At 44.5% G+C, this 15,254-nt stretch overlaps 1 protein-coding gene across 1 annotated transcript; it reads right to left on the bottom strand.

Annotated features, from left to right (window-relative positions):
- Positions 1–6,784: 6,784 nt before the first annotated feature.
- On the bottom strand, positions 6,785–9,310 carry LOC133921485 (F-box/LRR-repeat protein At3g59190-like). The gene is made up of 3 exons (XM_062366374.1): positions 8,094–9,310; positions 7,854–8,006; positions 6,785–7,773 (listed from the first exon to the last, which is right to left on the bottom strand). Exons 1-3 carry the CDS (start codon positions 9,081–9,083, stop codon positions 7,483–7,485), a joined length of 1,434 nt encoding a protein of 477 aa, XP_062222358.1. The 5' UTR covers positions 9,084–9,310; the 3' UTR covers positions 6,785–7,482.
- Between the last annotated feature and the right edge of the window lie 5,944 nt (positions 9,311–15,254).

The raw sequence follows: 15,254 nt of genomic DNA, 5'->3' as shown, positions 1-15,254 counted from the left end.
CAATCCTAGGGTAGGGCTTGGATTTGCACTACGAGGAGCCCAGTACTAGTAGGAAGATGTCTTTGTGGGTGGCAGAGCTTTGATTTGGGTGGTGACTGGCTCATTCCTCACAGGATGGCTTCGTGAGATGCTTATTCTGATGAGGCTCCATTGGCCCTAATGGGATCCTCGATTGCAACCTCCAAAAAGCTCGATACTATAGTCATCATGCACAACGTCTACGCCCCGGGTAGGCACGTTGTCAATAGTTTTTTGACATGATGCAATTGGTGTTTTGATTTGTTGCAACGGTGAAAAATGTGGCTGATGACAATCTCTTCTTTTTTTTGTCCTCTCCTTTTCTTCTGTTGCAATTTGAGCACCCTCATGCAGATATGACTTTTGTAAATGTTTCACCTTCTTTTTTGATATGTTGCAATTATGGTTTCTCAATGTTGTCACCTATATTTTTCTACGTTGCATTATCCTATATTTGTTTCTTGAGATTTATGAATACTACATTTCAATATGTTGCACTAGTATTACCTTTATGTTGCATTGGGTACTTTAGCATGTTGCAGCACTACTTTTCATTTATTGTATAATCATTTTGGCTCTGACACTTATTGCACTAAGCCTTTCAATTTGTTGCAGTGGTTATTTGTCTCTGTTATGGTTAAAACTTGTTGCAAATAGGGAGGAAACATTCTGTATTTTAGACCACATAAAATATGTAATTTTGGTGGTGTTGCAACTATACTTTTGGCTTGTTACACAGGAGTAATTTTCTAGTTGCAACATGAGTACTTAGATGTTGCCAAATTGGTAACTGTTTTAGTAAATTCTAGATGTTACAAACTGAATTTTATACTGTTGCACATGTGTAGCTAAATTATTTCATGAGTTAATATCAAATGCTACGATAGAGAGCGTTGGATTTCCATGTTGCAAATCAATTTTTCTTGTTATGCTCTTTGAATGTGTTGGTGAGTTTGATTTATCTCTTATTTTTTGTTGTGGCATGGTGGAAGAAGCAAAACTCGATATTTTTTGTGCAACAATTGGTGGTATTGGAGGGCATGGGAGTAGATGAATGATTTAGCGGTTGGAACTCTGTATTTTTGTACTAGTAGTGACACATATTTCTTGTGATTTTGCTGTCGATATGGGAGGAGTCAAGTTTCTCGAAGATTTTCATCACCGCAACTCGAGGGTGAGTGCCCAGTGGAGGAGGAAGGTGACTTGAGCGGGCTGTTGTGGGCAACATACCTAGATGTTGTGGTGGGAGTTTTTCAGGTTCAATCGTATGGCAGCGGGATGATCAATCTACCTCAATTCAATAGTGATTAAGTGTTCGAGGCTAGCACCTGGATCGGACGTCCAGGAACTAGCAGCGCTGTTCAGACTATGAGGCGGTTAAGTTTCTTCTCCATGAAGGAGAATTGAACCACTTGGTAAGCCATCCACTGGTAAAAGGCAATTAATTTTCTGTAAGTGATGTATTATAGTGTAATAATTAGGAGTTCATCAGTCACCAGTCACCATTGGTAAAAGGCCTTTCTCCGATACTAAAACAAGCGAACCACCTGGTAGGCCATCCACAAGCGAACGACATTGTTTCTTACTACAGTAAGGATCGGGACGGATCTGAATTCTTCGAAAAAATGAAAACACCAACCAATACGAGAAATGAGAATGAAATCTCTCGAATAACCAGTTGTGTCATTCAAGAAAAATCAACCAAGCAATAGTTTGTGCGGACAAGCCAAATATAGGATATGAAAGCTGTATCAGGGACACCCAACTTTGAAATGGTGACATCAATGATTGTCTATAGGTGAATTTCACGGGCGTAGGAGTCATTGACAATGAGAAATGGTTAAATCATGACCTTGAGATAGTATTCTCTCCATGGAGGAAATCTACTGGAAGCAGAAATGTGGGCAGACCATGGTGAAAGAAGATGACAACAATACAAGGTTTGTTCACCTCTTGGCCAATGGAAGGAGGAGGAAGAACATGATCTTGTCTATGGAGACTAATTAAGGTCAAATCATGTCTCAAAACCAAATCAAAGATCACATTTATGACTTCTACAAAACCCTTTTTAGGTCTGATTGCATAAAAGGTTTAAATTTATCTAACTCCTTTTGGGACAAACATGATAAGCTACCTCCTGATGCCTCGAACATCATGATCCACCTCTTTTCTAACCAGGAGGTGGAAAAGGCCTTTAGGGATATGAAAGAAGACTCTGCTTCTGGGCGTAATAGTTTCACTGCCACCTTCTTCAAGGTTTTCTGGGATTGGATCAAGGATGACATCTTTGATATGTTCAAAGACTTTCATGCTAGGAGGTTGGATCTGAAGAGACTCAACTATGGGATCATAACCCTGATCCTAATGTCAAGGAGGCCAACACCATTAAACAATACAGACCCATTTGCCTCCTCAACATTGATTACAAGGGCTTTACCAAGGTCCTCAACAATAGACTTACCCTAGTAGTCAAGGAGGTTATTGGTGCAAGTAAAACAACCTTTATCAAAAGTAGGAACATATTGGAGGGAGTGGTGGTTCTCCATGAAGTAATCCATGAATTAAAGAAATTGAGACAACGAGGGCTGTTGTTCAAGATAGACTTTGAAAAAGCTTATGACAAGTTAAAATGAAGTTAATTGGAAGATTTCATGAGGGGGAAATGGTTCCCCTATCTGTGGATTCAATGGGTTATGCAATCTATTGTGGGGGGTAGAGTCTGCATTAATATTAATAGTCAAAGAGGGTCATATTTTAGAACCTACTAGGGCGTAAGACAAGGTGACGTCATGTCCCCCTTACTTTTCAACATTGCAGCAGATGCTTTGAATGCTCTGATGGCCAAAGCTACAACAAAAGGTTTACTCAAGGGGGTTGTAGATCACCTGATCCCAGGGAGGTCACTCATGTTTAATGTGCTGATGATACAATCTTGATGGTTGATGGGTCTGACGTCTCTATTCTCACTCTCAAGATCATTCTGGTTGCCTGGGTTTAAGATTAATTTACATAAAAGTGAGGTCTTTGCTTTTGGGATGGACCAGCATCACCAGGAAAATGTGGCCAACATGCTTAACTGCAAATTGGGGCAGCTTCCTCTGAAATACTTGGGTATCCATATCTCTGATCATCATCTAGGGACTGCTACCTCCTCTGACCTCCTTTCAAAGATGATTAAAACGTTAGACCCATAGAAAGATAAAAACCTAACCTACGAGGGCAAACTAACTCTGACAAACTCTTGCTTGACTAGTTTGCCCATATATACCATGTATTTTTACCTCCTGCCTAAAGGGATCCACAAGAAGATGGACACCATTACATCCAAGTTCTTTTGGAGGGGGGCTGACAATGTGAACAAATACCATATAGCCCGGTGGGAAGCTATATGCAGGCCTAAGGACTGTGAGGGTCTAGGCATTTTGAATACTACTATCATGAATGAGTGTTTGCTGCTGAAATGGGTTTGGAAATTTTGCTCTAGATCTGAGGACATCTGGTTCAAACTTGTTAAAGCCAAATACATAGCGGAGGGTAATTTCTTCACCTCCAGATAGAGAGGCTCATCCTAGTTTTGGCAAGGCTTACACAAGGTCAAACATTTCCTCCACTTTGGGGCTAAGTAATAAAGTTAATAATGGTACCAAGGTTTGCTTCTTGAAAGATGTGTGACTGTTTGAAACTCCTCTGAAAACCCAATTCTCTAACCTCTTTGACCTGTGTGCTGACCCAGAGCTCCTTATATCTGACTGTTGGATCAATAATAAGTGAGATTTGCAGTTTAGATGGATCCTGACTGCTAATTATTTGCTGCAATGAGAGGAACTGATGCACAAGCTGCAGTGCATCCAGCTGATTGATAAGGAGGATGAGGTGATCTGGTCACTAGATAAATCGAGATTTTTCACCAAGTCCATGTATAGCTTCCTTACCTTTGAAGGTGTTTCCAGTAAGGAGGCTGAGAAAATTCAGGCTTGTAAAATTCTCCTTAGGATTAGGGTATTCTTTTGGCAGATGCTGCACAACAAGCTCCATGTGACCTCCCCCCTAAAGGAAGAAGGGTTGGAAAGGGAGCTCAAATGTTGTCTGTGCAATAAGCCTGAGACCGTCAATCACATCTTTTTTAGATGTGCGTTGGCTCAATTTTCCTGGAGCGCTTTGAGAGATATCTTATTGGAATAGATTCCCCACTTCGGTAGCTAACTTATGGGCAAGCTGACTTTCGAAGTTTTTTAAAATCTCTCAAAATCTAGGGCTTTTCTTCTTTGCAGGTATTGCTTGGGCCTTGTGAAGGACAATGAACAATATGGCCATCGAGAAGAAGTTTCCTAATAAACCTTCGGAAGCCCTGACTCTCGCTATGTCGTTTGTGCAGAAATAGAACCTCTTCCTCAAACAAGATGACAAACTGAAGGTGGACTATGCTTCCTTCCTAGTCCGCGAATGGCTGCAAAATCTTGCACCAGCAGATGACCTCGCTTCCGACATGTATGTCCTGTAACTAGTAGTTGTCTAGTCTGTGTAATAAGTTATCCTGGGTTGTCGCCCATATCTTCGGGTGCTTGAACTCATATTTGTACTGATAGCCCCAGCTGCCCCCCCCCCCTCCCCTCTTTCATTGTTTATACGTCTGTTTGATGTTTTGTACTCTGTTATTAGCTTTCAATATAAGCCCACTTAATCTCTGTTAAAAAAAAAATCACAAGCTAGAGGAACAGGTCAGTAATGCGAGAGCACACCAATCAATCTTATATGTGATCTTGCTGATTATTGATATTCAATTGAGGTAATGAATATCAGGATAAACGATAAACACGAAGGAAAAACACAAAGACGCAAAAACGAAGGAAACGCAAGAACGAGGGGTGGCAGGTAAATATTGACAGTATCACATGGTCAGCTCTAGTATAAGTCAAAATACTGAAGGTTAGCCAAGTTGCTCAGCAGAGTTGTCTTCTTATGGAAGAATTTCACGGTGATCTCATAACTCATAGCAAGCCAATAATACTGCGGCTGTTAGAAGGCTAATTTCTTCCAGAGGAGCAAAAGAACACAAGGCTGATTTCACGACCTGAGCACAAGACAACCGTACGATTTATTAACTCATAACAGGACAATGATACCGTCTTGCTTCAGCGTCACACTTTCCGTTTCTTACGAAAGGACGATAGCTTATCAAGACAATGTATGCAACCTCACTATGAATTATCTTTTCCTGATATATGGGAATGGCAGGCTGATTTCAAAACTCATACTACAAGACAACTATGTTGTTTATTATTTTCCCAGAGAGAAATATAGGACTGAGGGGTCACGACAGAACTTAGAAGTACAGGTAAGAAAACAATGCGTTGAGGGGAAGAAATGCAGCAGCATGAGTCTGTGCCCATTTACCAGCCTCTGAGCATGGCGGCTACAGGCTACTGCGAACTCTGGAGCAGTCTTACTGCCTGAACTCTGGTTCCTAACATCCATCACAAGTTTAGTTTGCCGAAAGCAATTGTGTTGCTGACTGGTTGTGACCTTGGCCCATTTATCATAACTTCTACTCCCGATGGGTTAAAAAAAACCCTACGATAGGAGAGCATTATTTATGGGTTAATTTAACTTGTCTTTCTAGGAAATCCCAGGCCTCAAAGAAGAGTTTAACAAGGTCAAGAACGGAAGTTGTTTCAAGAAGATGGTAACAAGCTACTACACTTGATCAGGTATCCAAATCATCAAGAAAGAACAAATGAGAACACGGAAGGGAAGACATCCTCCAAAGTTTCATTATATTGGGTGTGATCCTCAAACCCAGATGGGCTAGGTGACTTCTTTGCTCCCCATTCACTTGACCCGTGAGAGCGCCAATCATTCGGAAAGAGCACACCTTGAACCTATGTTCAGAGATGCAGATATATCTGCAAGTGCCTAATGATTTAAAAGTGTATTATAGAGAAGAAGAGATCTGAGACAAGCTATTAAGCCACATTCGGGAATAATGTATCACTGGATATAAAACAATGGCTGTTTCCACCATTTTCTTTTGTACAATAGCTAGTTCATTGGATAGCCATTTCATGATTCATAGGACGCATCAGGAAATTTTGTAAGATGAAGGTTCTCTAATCGCTATCACTGAACGATTTGGAGTAATTTTCTAATCAGCCTGCTGCATCTAGAAGACTAGGCTAAAGCAGGACTAAAGATGACAAACTGAAACAAAAAATGAAGCTTGATACTCACGAGTCGAGGCTGTTAATAGCTTTTTTACTTCTCTAGCAAGATTGGGCGTTTCCTTTGTCCAATTAATGGCAGTAACATCATAATGAAACGCATGGAATTAGCAAGAACTAGCCTCTGTCACTCCGGGTCCCATATTCTAGCGAGGACAGGTACGGGGTAAGCCAGAGTATTAGTTTGCAAAGATACATGTGATCCTCGCATGGACTGTCATGAAAAAAGCACAGCATTTTCTACTGTCATTCAGAAAACAGAATGGAACAAAATATAGATAGTCACCTAAGAAGATTATCAACACCAGTGAATTTCTAGATGAATTGGTTTTTAATTAGGGGTAAAAACCCTACCTGGATAGGACTATGGAAATCACAAGGAACACGCTGAAATCGGTGCAAAATTCACATCTTTAGATCGGATACAATTGCGGAAACCAGCTAATGCCATCAAAGTCTTATCAAGGAGCAAATTCTCCTATAAAGTCTACACGTTGTCAACATTTGTACCATGATAATCTCTTAGGCCTAGTCAACTTAAGAGTATAAAAAATAAACTGGCTTTAGGTTCCTCTTCAACATAGAGCATGATGATTGTTGGACGTGGCTTACAACTGCCTACAAGTTAGGGTTGCGCAAATAGCATTTAAAGCGTATCTAACAAGCCTGTTTGTTGGGTTACATGGACCTAAAAATTATAATCCTTATATAGGCTAAACTGATCTGAAGAATGTGCATAATTTCTTTAGCTTTCAAGGGTGCCCTATTTTCATGAGGATAACAGGTAACAAATATTACAATTGGCATCCAACAAAGACAGACCTACCATATTAGTGAACTATACTTCATTAAAGAGTTGGAATTGCCATGTTCAATGGGTCATGACCTGTATTACCCGGACACCCGTGCCCAAATTTATTTGCCAAATCGGACACCCGAATCCGAGTCGGATTCCAACATCCGTGTCGGATTCCGAGTTGTATTTCGCGTGTCCAAATTTTCTTTGCCGAATCGGACACCCGAGTCCGAGTCGGATTCCGACACCCGTATCCGTGTCCAGGTAACACTGGTCATGACAATGGCTCTAATAACTATCTAGGTGATTCAACTATAGTTAGAAGCTCTATAACAAGTTAAAAGAAACCAGAACAAGATGGGATGAACCTCATGGATTGTAGGCAAGTGATTTCTTCGTCCCAGGACTGCAACATGGAGCTTTGCTAATGAACTACACATGACCATCACATTACCCAGTAGTGCAAAACCGGATGCTGGCATTCCGAGAGGTTTTCCTGAGCTGCAACACCCTGCGCCTGAACTTGGCCTGCTCAAGACCATCCATGGAAGGCACAATTGTCATCATCTCCAACGTCGGCGCATTCTTGAGCAGGAGCTTCACCAGTTCAAATCCACTTTTGCTTTCATCTATGTACTCCATCCTAACTCCCTTAAGATGCTTCATCATCACCCTCTTACCACCCAGCACACCATGACACTCTCCATCGTCACTACACCGTCTCCGTTTGCACTGTGATGGCTGCAACAACAAACAGCATCAGTTTAGCGTTACAATTCAACAGAGTTTGCAGAGCAGTGAACAAAAAGAGCATATCTCACCACGACAGACACAGAGAGCTCTTCCACATTTGGACAATCTGAGAGCAACGGTGCAATGGATAAAGCACCTTCTTCCCTCCTCTCTATTATGCATGCCAACCGCCTCACCTTGTCTAACCGCACCTTCGACCACTCCTCAGGACGTGCAAATTGCTTCAAATTATTCATAGTCCAATAATTAAATTCATCAAACACTAAATTACTCCACCAGATATAGAGTGTTTGAGATATACGGTATACCTCAATGCACCAGGGTGAAAGCAAGATGCTCCGTGCATTGCCAACCAAAGTAAGAAGCTCTCTGAGAGAAGCCTCCCGGTGCTTGGCCTGTGGATCCTCAATGGCAAGAAGGACTTCGTCCAAAGAAATGTCGCCATCAATAATGTGTCTGGTCGCCATTGCACCGGAGTAGTGGAGAGTGCGCAACTCCGGCATCTCAGAGACGGCAACAGATGACTTCTGCGTCCAAGAACAGTCCGTGATCGCGAGCAAGCCAAGCCGCGACGGACCGGTAAGGCGGAGTGCACCGATGCCACATTGTTCAAGGATTAGGTAGCGGAGCTCCGTGCAGTGCGAGAAGAGATCTTCGAAGAAGTCATCGTCCCCAGTGAGCGAAATAGAGGCGAGGTGGAGGCGGGATAGGCGGGTGAGTGGGGAAAGGGAAGGAAGCGGAAGTGCGTAGTGGTCGAAGCGAAGGGTGAGGGACGTGAGGCTGGTGCAGGCAAAGAGGGACAACGGGAGGACGGCGAGGCGGGAGCGCGGGAGGTGGAGCTCTAACCGCTCGACGCCTCGCGCCGCCGCGGCTGCGAGCCACGAGGCGAGGTGGTCGGCCGCGGAGGCGGCGAACGCCTGGTCGAAGAGGCCCTCGAGCGCGAGGCGGAGGCGGCGGAGCGGGTGGTGCGGCGAGCGCCCGAGCGCGGCGGCGGCGGCGGCCGCGAAAGCCGCCCTGCGTCGCGGCGCGGCCGGGAACGCCGCCGCGAAGTCGAGGTCCAGAGCGGGCGCGGCGGCCACCGCGCCGCGCCACCGGCGCGAGATGGCGGAGGCGGCCACCGCGGACCTGAAGGGCAACTTCGACACGATCAGCCCGAGCACCGCGTCCGGGAACCCCTCGAACGGGTCACCGCCACCAGCCCCGCCGCCGCCGCCGTAGTCGTAGTCCTCGCGGGCGGAGTAGGCGCCCGCGTAGGTGAGCCCCGCGGCGTGGTTTGGGATGAGGTGCTTGGTACGCATGGCTCCGCCCCTCCCCACCCCGCGCGGCGGTTATCGGCTCCTCGATCGGAACAACCCTTCCGGAATTGGAAGAATGGAAGGTAAAGTAAAAAGTACAGCGCTTGCAGGAGAACCAAAGCGATCAATGCTGTGGGCCCGCGGTGGACGGCCTAGCCTACGGGTTATGGCTCGCTCGCCCAATGCCTTTCCGCGGCGCGAGGGCGATGCTGTCCGTTCGCGTGGGAGGCGGCGCCAGGCACTGCGGGTTTAGCCGCCCGCGATACTGTGGGCGGGGCCTGCCTCTGCCTGTGGACGGACGGGTGGTGGACGGGTGGTGCCGCCGCGCCTCCGCGTGACGAATCGCTGGATTTTGGGCTGCGTTTTCGCGGTTTGGTGGGGTTTGGTGGTGACCCGGCGAGCGCGGGCCGCGGCCGAGCGTGCGTCGTGTGTAGACGTGCCGCGTGCGGAGCCGCCGGTGCGGGGTTACCTAAGTGGGTTTGATCCTTTCGGCACAGATGAAACGGTTTCCGCTGCCGGCGTTGGTTTCGTAGACGTGGTTTTGGTTTGGTTTGGCGTAGCCAATCGGATCGCTTATATGCAACTTTGCGTGGTTAAAGAATTAGATTCGGATTACTGACAATGTAGTACTGTACTCCTGACAATGTAGCCCTTTGCTTATTCCAACTCAAAAAGAAAAAAAAGAAGAAAAAAAACGTGCTTGATCTGAAGAGTAACATTCTTTGTCTTTTAGGTTTTGTTTGTCTGACCCGATTTACAATCACACACATGTTTTGCACGACCCTTTTCGCTTACTTCGTACAACTCATACTAGTCTTTGGTTCAATAGCTAGTATACATATATTTTTAATAGAAATAGACATCATAGTCGTACATAGATTAAAATACGATATTAATGTACAACACAGAGTTCATTATAATAAACGCATGTAGACATAATTAAATAAAACCTCATATCACAACGAAAATAACGCAAAAGAGATACATGCTCTATAGGCAACTTGAGTGCAGACGAGACTAAACTCTTTTATTCTTCATCTTCAACCTCGACGAAATCGGCATCTGGATCATCTGAATCCACATATAACAAGAGTGAGTATATAAGGTACTTAACAAGTTCTACCTAAGAAGAGACATTAGATGCATAAAGGTAAATCGGTGATAAGACTGTAGAGTTTTTAGGTTTTGTAGAAAGCTAGTTTTTTATGCAATGTTTAATTTGCAAAGACTATTTTGAAATATTTTTTGGTAACACATAAGTTGAGTTTATGAGGTTGTTGGCCCTGGGAGAGATTCTTCCATCCCGCCAATTCTCACACTTCTTTTGCCAGTGGACATATAGTTTGGGATACTCCAGGCACATAGTCAACACTTTTTGAAAACACTGGTACACTGCCCACTCATATGCCAAGGAGATACTTACGCCAGAAAGCTAATCATTACGATCGAACCATAGCATGTCCTTAACCAAGGACACGGATATATGGATAGGTTTAACACTCCAACCTTAGCAGCCAGTGGAACTGTCATAACGAGATGCAACGTTTTCACAACGTAGTCACAATATTCATCCACGGGGCACTAAGATACCATGGGCTTTAGAATATCCACAGGAAAGACCACTTAGCAATCCCAAGGCTCTGACATAGCCTTAATAATATCACCAGTTGGACCTCGGGTTACGTACTACCCAAGTTTTTTTCTAGTCCCCGTTGCCACTACCAGCTTCCGAGTGGGTACTGAACTAAGTTAAAAGGGTTGGGTCAAGTCCTGCCCATTCAGGTCATGCGGTTGTATGATTGAATGCTAGGTAGGATGTCACAGTGAACCGATACTTATACGACCGAGACAAGTGTCTCACAGCAAGAACACCGTAAAGGCGAAACTTGCTCCAAGGTAGTTCACACCTTTGTGGGGTACCTTACTCACCCTGCCAACAATACACTAGAGTTTTCCAAGAACATAAATCTCTCTCACACACACAAAGCACACAACGCTTCACTTTTTTTTTTGAAAAGGCGTGATTAACATATGTAATTATCCTGGTTCTTTCATTTGAGCAAAGCAATCCTAAGCATGCTAGTAAATAAGTATTCATCCAAACAATTATTATAGTTGATGTTGGGAATCTTTTAGGTTTCAACGGAATAAAGGTGACAATATCAAGGCATGGTATGAACAATCTAGTTCATAACTACATTAGCATAATCTTTAAAATTATAGTTATTAACTTAAGCATGTATATCCCTATAATTTAAAACAATGGCTCTACGGGTTGTGTTTGAAAACATATGATCAACATGATCAACAGTGTAGGACTTGCCTTCGTTGAAGTTCTCGTCTGCTCCTTCTTCAAACTCCGGATCCTCTGGGCCTTCCTCGAACGCGTCTTCCTCTAACAAACGCAACATACGGTAAAAGCGCACACACCAACAATCAATCAAATGATTATATTAAAAACTAACTAAATTACAAAAATATGGAATTAACATAGTTGGGTAGATCTTGAATTTAGATGGTGTCGGTGGAAGAATTGTTGAAAACGGAGTTAGGACGGAGGAGAAACGAGCTTCAGAAATTTTGGCGGGAGAGAACATCAAGAAAAAGAAAAAGGAATACTCTTAGAATATTCCTCAGCTCAGCTTGTCTTACGGCTCGGCTCAGGGTGGCGTGGGTGGGCCCACCTGTTAGTGAGAGGGACAGAGAATAAGAGAGAGGGAGAGGGGGTCGGCTTGGATGGGTCGAGCAGAGAGAGGCAGAGGCAGAGGGAGAGGGAGGGAGGAGGTGATGGCGGCGGCGAACGGTGGGCGTGCCAGCGACGTAGGGCGGCGGCGGTCGGATACGACCTGGGCGGGGGCGGATCTGGCCAGCGAGGGTGATGGCCAACGATGGCGAAGAAGTGGTGACCGATGATGGCAAGGAAGGCGGGCTAAGGTACAGTTCTTTGGTGGAAAGGGATAGAGAGGGGAAGGGTGGTGAAGCTCACCAACGACGGGTTCTGGTGTGACGGTGGTGGCGGTGCTCGGAGAAGGAGTGAGGGAGGGAGTGGAGGTGAGGGAGAGAGAGGTGGTGTTGCAGTGTGAAGAGGAGGAAGAGGCATTGTTGCTCTTTATAGGGGCGACAACAAGGGCACGATGGCGAAGTAGGGTGCGAGGAGAGGCTCGGGGCTCAATGGAGTGATGCGGGGAGCGAGGTCAGGGGCGTGGCGTGAGGTTGGTTGCGACACGCGGCGATGGGATGGGCGGCGTGGTGCAGAGCAGAGGGCGGCGACGGGACGAGCATGCGGCGCTGCATGGAGCAGGGAGATGCGTTGGGTCACGTGGTGAGAGAGGGATTTTTTTATTTTCTAGGAGAACACGGGTGTGACAAACCTACCCCACTTAGGAATATCTCGTCCTCAAGATTTGAGGTTCTTCTTCGAAGAGACAGGGGAACTCCTTTCTAAGATCATCTTCCCAGGTAGCTTCAGCCTCAGTGTGGTTGCTCCTCTGCACCTCACAAAATCTAACTACTGACCTTCTGTGTGAGGAACCGTCCAAATAATATTCTAATTAATCACCAGGAGGATCATTATCCATAATCACAAACTCGATGATTAACTAGAATATCATCTCGGTAGTTCCGGCACGTGTTTTATGCCCAAAGATCGAAACACATGCCTTCCAACATGTACATCACAACATAACTTAATAAAGAGCGAGTAGTAAACATTTATATTACAAGTATTAAGCATGCAATTGATTTCAACAATTTACAACAAAAACGAGCAATGAGGAGACAAAACCCCTCAACTCCTAACCACAAAAGAACTACGTAGCAAAAAGTTCTTATGAACAACAAAAGAGAACAACGCCACATACCCTTAGGCACCATCTCAACACGCCAACTTCAGAGTAGGATGCACTACTCTTGCCCGCCACCCTGATTGGCAGGCACGAAGTAGCCAAAGACAGCCTCATCCTCGGCAGCAGCAACAGGATCTGCAACAACTTAAGGGTAGCACCCTGAGTACGAAGGTACTCGCAAGACTTACACAATATGGATATATAATATTCTGACTCCAAGGATTATGCATTGAGCTGTTAGCAAGGACAAGCCATGAGGTTAATTAAAACATATGTGGTAAGCAATCTAGACATATATGTGTGAGTACATATACTTAACCAAACATGACATTCTACCCTGAATAACCAACTGAACATAAATGAAATTATAACATAAATGTAACATAAGTACTTGAACAATTAAGTAAACTGAACCAACTCATCCACCACCATAATAGTCGAACCATCAATCACATATCCGAAGCATCACCCACAAACGAGAACTCTACGACCAGGTGCAAATGAAATAATAGCATACTCATGATCGAGAGCGCGGCAATTCGAACTGTTTATACACCCTACAGGGGAATACTTCTGGACCCACACGACACGAGGACCATACGGCTTGTGCCACCCACTAAAATGCACACAAGGGGTACTCGTCCTTTCCCAACCAGCCCCAACTGTGTGGATCGTGCATCGCTCGGCGCGGCAGTACTAGAACTACTCTCGGAGCAAACTAGTACCACTTACTGAAAGGACAATGATATCGCCTAGAGGGGGGGTGAATAAGCGTTTTTACAAAAATTCGTCCCCTTTTACCATTGACCTAAACTTGCAGCGGAATATAAATTAACGGATTTTTGACAAGTGAAAAACCTAAATATGCTAGGCTCAACTAATGCACAATCACCCTAAATAAGTGTGGAAATTACAATCCTAAGGTGACAAAAATTATTCAATTCTAGCAAGAGATATGCAATAAAACTTAAATTGAAAAAGGTTGAAAACATTGTTCACATGCCTGAAATCACTGTTCATCCAGAGTATCCGGTGTAGTCCGGATACTCCGGGTTGTACAGGTCCGGAATCTCCAGTAAAGTCCTGATTCTCCGGGTTCTGTACAGAACTGAACCCGAAACTGAATATAAAGGATGGGTAGAGAGTTCTAGCTCAAACCAAGTGATGTCGTGTGTTCTCGAAGATGATTCCAAGTAGATTCACGGAGAACCTACACTTAAATACACACAAACAAGTAGATCGAGCAATATGCACAAAGATCGAGTAAGAACTCAAAAGTAAAGAAACAAGAGAGAAGACACGAGATTTGTTTCCCGAAGTTCGGATTCACCACCGTGAAACCTACGTCTCCGTTGAGAAAGCTCCAACGAGCCGGGTCTCTTTCAACCGCTTTCCTTGATCCACTCTTGATTTATTCCTTTGCGGAGGTGAAATTGAATCATTCACAAACTTATGTGGCAACCCACAACCTTGGGTGCTCGTTGGCGACGCCTAGCCGCCTAGGAGGCTTCACCTCCGAGAGTAACAAACATGACGACGAACTTCTTGCCGAGAACTTAAGTGCTCAAGATTAGATTTTGGCTCACTTGCACTCAATCTTCCAATCTCTCAACCCAACTCACTTTTCTTCTCAAATCACACACTAGAATGGAGTGGGAGAGGTTCTTTTGGCTCTAAAAATGTATTCTTTCATGCCCTTGCAGCAGCCCCAAAGGATGGGGTTGAGGGGCTATAAATAGCCTACTACAAAAAAACTAGCCGTTACTCAACTTTTCTGGTCTTATCCGGAGTCTCCGGAGTGCACCAGAGTATTCGGGTCAACTAAAATAGCTCAAACTGAGACTCTCTGGCGGAGACTCACCCGGAGTCTCCGGCCAGCCCGGAGTATCCGGACTACACCGGAGTATCCGGGTTCAGCACAGCTGACCTCTGAAAAACGGCGATAACTTTTGATCCCAGAGTTTGATTTCGACGATTTTGGACTCTATGGAAAGCTTATTCAGAGGGCTACACATCCCAACTGAATTCATGACCTAAAACATATAGGATCAAATTAGGAACACTCCAAAATCTAATTCAGACACTTCCACACTTTCCACACTGGGATTTCTAAAAAGAAACTCTCACATGGGTTTGGTTAGAAACTTTTGAGCACCGAGACACGACAATTAGCTCACGTTGTATTCCTCTTAATAGTGCAGCATACCTATACTCAAATTCAAAGATAAAACTCATTTGAACCACTTTGAGCATTTGAAAACTTTCAAGTACCGCTTTTTTCTTTCAAACATTGAGGGCTGCCAACTTCCATATGTTCTTCACCCCATCT

Source organism: Phragmites australis, chromosome 6 (assembly GCF_958298935.1).
Source record: "Phragmites australis chromosome 6, lpPhrAust1.1, whole genome shotgun sequence".
Lineage (NCBI taxonomy): Eukaryota > Viridiplantae > Streptophyta > Magnoliopsida > Poales > Poaceae > Phragmites > Phragmites australis.
This window is presented reverse-complemented; position numbering and strand designations above follow the sequence as displayed.

What these genes read in the sequence shown, in the direction of transcription:
- LOC133921485 (XM_062366374.1), bottom strand. Translation starts at nt 9,083, where the DNA reads ATGCGTACCAAGCACCTCATCCCAAACCACGCCGCGGGGCTCACCTAC. An exon ending in TTTCACCCTGGTGCATTGAG is followed by an intron (nt 8,007 to 8,093) that starts GTATACCGTATA and finishes AATAATTTGAAG; the next exon opens with CAATTTGCACGTCCTGAGGA. An exon ending in AGCTCTCTGTGTCTGTCGTG is followed by an intron (nt 7,774 to 7,853) that starts GTGAGATATGCT and finishes TTGTTGTTGCAG; the next exon opens with CCATCACAGTGCAAACGGAG.